The 1,682-nt window shown below is 30.4% G+C and overlaps 1 protein-coding gene across 1 annotated transcript in view; it reads right to left on the bottom strand.

Annotated features, from left to right (window-relative positions):
- Positions 1-162, bottom strand: part of LOC108572746 (reticulon-4-interacting protein 1, mitochondrial-like) — a 2,138-nt gene extending 1,976 nt beyond the window's left edge. The window contains 1 exon segment of the mRNA XM_017935026.1: positions 24-162. Coding sequence (XP_017790515.1) covers positions 24-71 — 48 coding nt within the window. The 5' untranslated portion in view covers positions 72-162.
- Positions 163-1,682: the final 1,520 nt, after the last annotated feature.

Below are 1,682 nucleotides of genomic sequence, written 5' to 3'. Positions count from 1 at the left end.
ATATTTTCAAAATATATATTTACCTGAAGAGTTTCAAATCGATTTGATAAATGGAACCAAATTTCATCCATGATTTCCCAAAACAGTTTGACTGACAGTTTAGATATAACGTATCATTTCATATTATACACTGTTAACAATGCAATTTTGGGCACAGCAACCGATTAGCTGGAAATGCAGCACAGTAGTGATATAAATAAACGATTAACACATTACGTATAACTCGAAATAGATATCAAGCTTCCGTTTTAAAATATGACTACTTCAGAAACATCGAAAATCTTAGCTCTTGGATCGTTGTGTTGTGTTATGTAAACTCATTGTCGCGTGACTTTTAGAAATGGTACAAGGAACGATTCCACTCAGTATATCATTATTTTGTATTAAATAAAACAGGTTAGCTCGAATTGTACATTTGGCGCAAATTTATTTGAGTTTTCTGTGTGATATAACGACGGTTGTGCAACTGCTGTCACGTGGGACAACGGTAATACTAGCGAAATCTTGTGGTCAATTGCTAAAAAACAGTTTTGCTTTTGCCAACACAAAAAGTAATGCGTAAACAAAGACATTATTTGAAGAAGGACAATGAAGAATTATTGTTCTTGTTGAATAAAAAATACATTTATCCCAAGTATCTTAATATACTTGTTATTTGCGCATTATTGATATTTTCACATCAATTTTTTATAGTGTTAAAATGATTGTATAAGTTGCACATTATAGATTTTAAGTTTACTGTTAAATTAATTAATTTTTTAAGAAAATTGATTTGAATTTGATGTGCAATTATTAGTGTATATGTTGTACCTTGTTAAATCTTCAATTACTTGTTAGCACTCGTCATTTGTCGGCACTTGGCATTATTCGAGGGAGAAACAAATATCAAACGACAGTCAGGGAACGAGATTTTATAGTCACACGATGCAAATGAAGTTGGAGACCAAAGCAGGGGGGTGAACGCAAAAGCGGGTGTATATAATTTATATATAATAATTTAATTTTTTCCGAAATACTAGTTTAGACACTGTTCTCAGTACTTACATTTCTTCGAATTTGTTAAAATAGTAACGACTGTACGGTCAATACGTGTTATGTACGTTTACGCAATTACTTGATACTATGAATATATCACAATGACAATATATGTCAGTATGTAAGTATTTTAAATATCTTAACATCGTTAAGCTTTGTTGATAGGTGAATTCGTCATCAAAGATAATAAAAAATCGATCGGTAATGTCATTTGTATTATTACCTATATTGCATGTAAAATTCATTTTAGAAATTTATTCACATAGCAACTTTAATTCTAACTTATAAATAAATTACATCATAAATTTAGTAAATTATACCATAGACAAAATACAGAAATATATTTTTCAAATTTTGTTACTAACAGTAGATAATTTGTATCCAATTTGACATGAATATTTCCTATCCAAGATATCCGAAAAGAGAACAGTCGACCGAATAGTTCCGAGCGTTGCCGAACAGTCCCGACCACCGTTCTTAAACGCAGCGAGAATCATGTGTAAAACGAACGTTTATGTTGAAAATAATTGTATTTCTGTAAGTTGAAAGTGAATACAAGTGATATCGAGAAGTGTATATCGTTGATTTATTTTATAATTTGGTCTTCTATGTTGATCGAATTGTCGAATTGTTCACAAAAAAGATTA

Source organism: Habropoda laboriosa, unplaced genomic scaffold (genome assembly GCF_001263275.1).
Source record: "Habropoda laboriosa isolate 0110345459 unplaced genomic scaffold, ASM126327v1 scaffold22, whole genome shotgun sequence".
In the NCBI taxonomy this organism is placed as follows: Eukaryota; Metazoa; Arthropoda; class Insecta; order Hymenoptera; family Apidae; genus Habropoda; species Habropoda laboriosa.
Note: the sequence above shows the minus strand (reverse complement) of the source record. Positions and strands in the feature narration are given on the sequence as shown.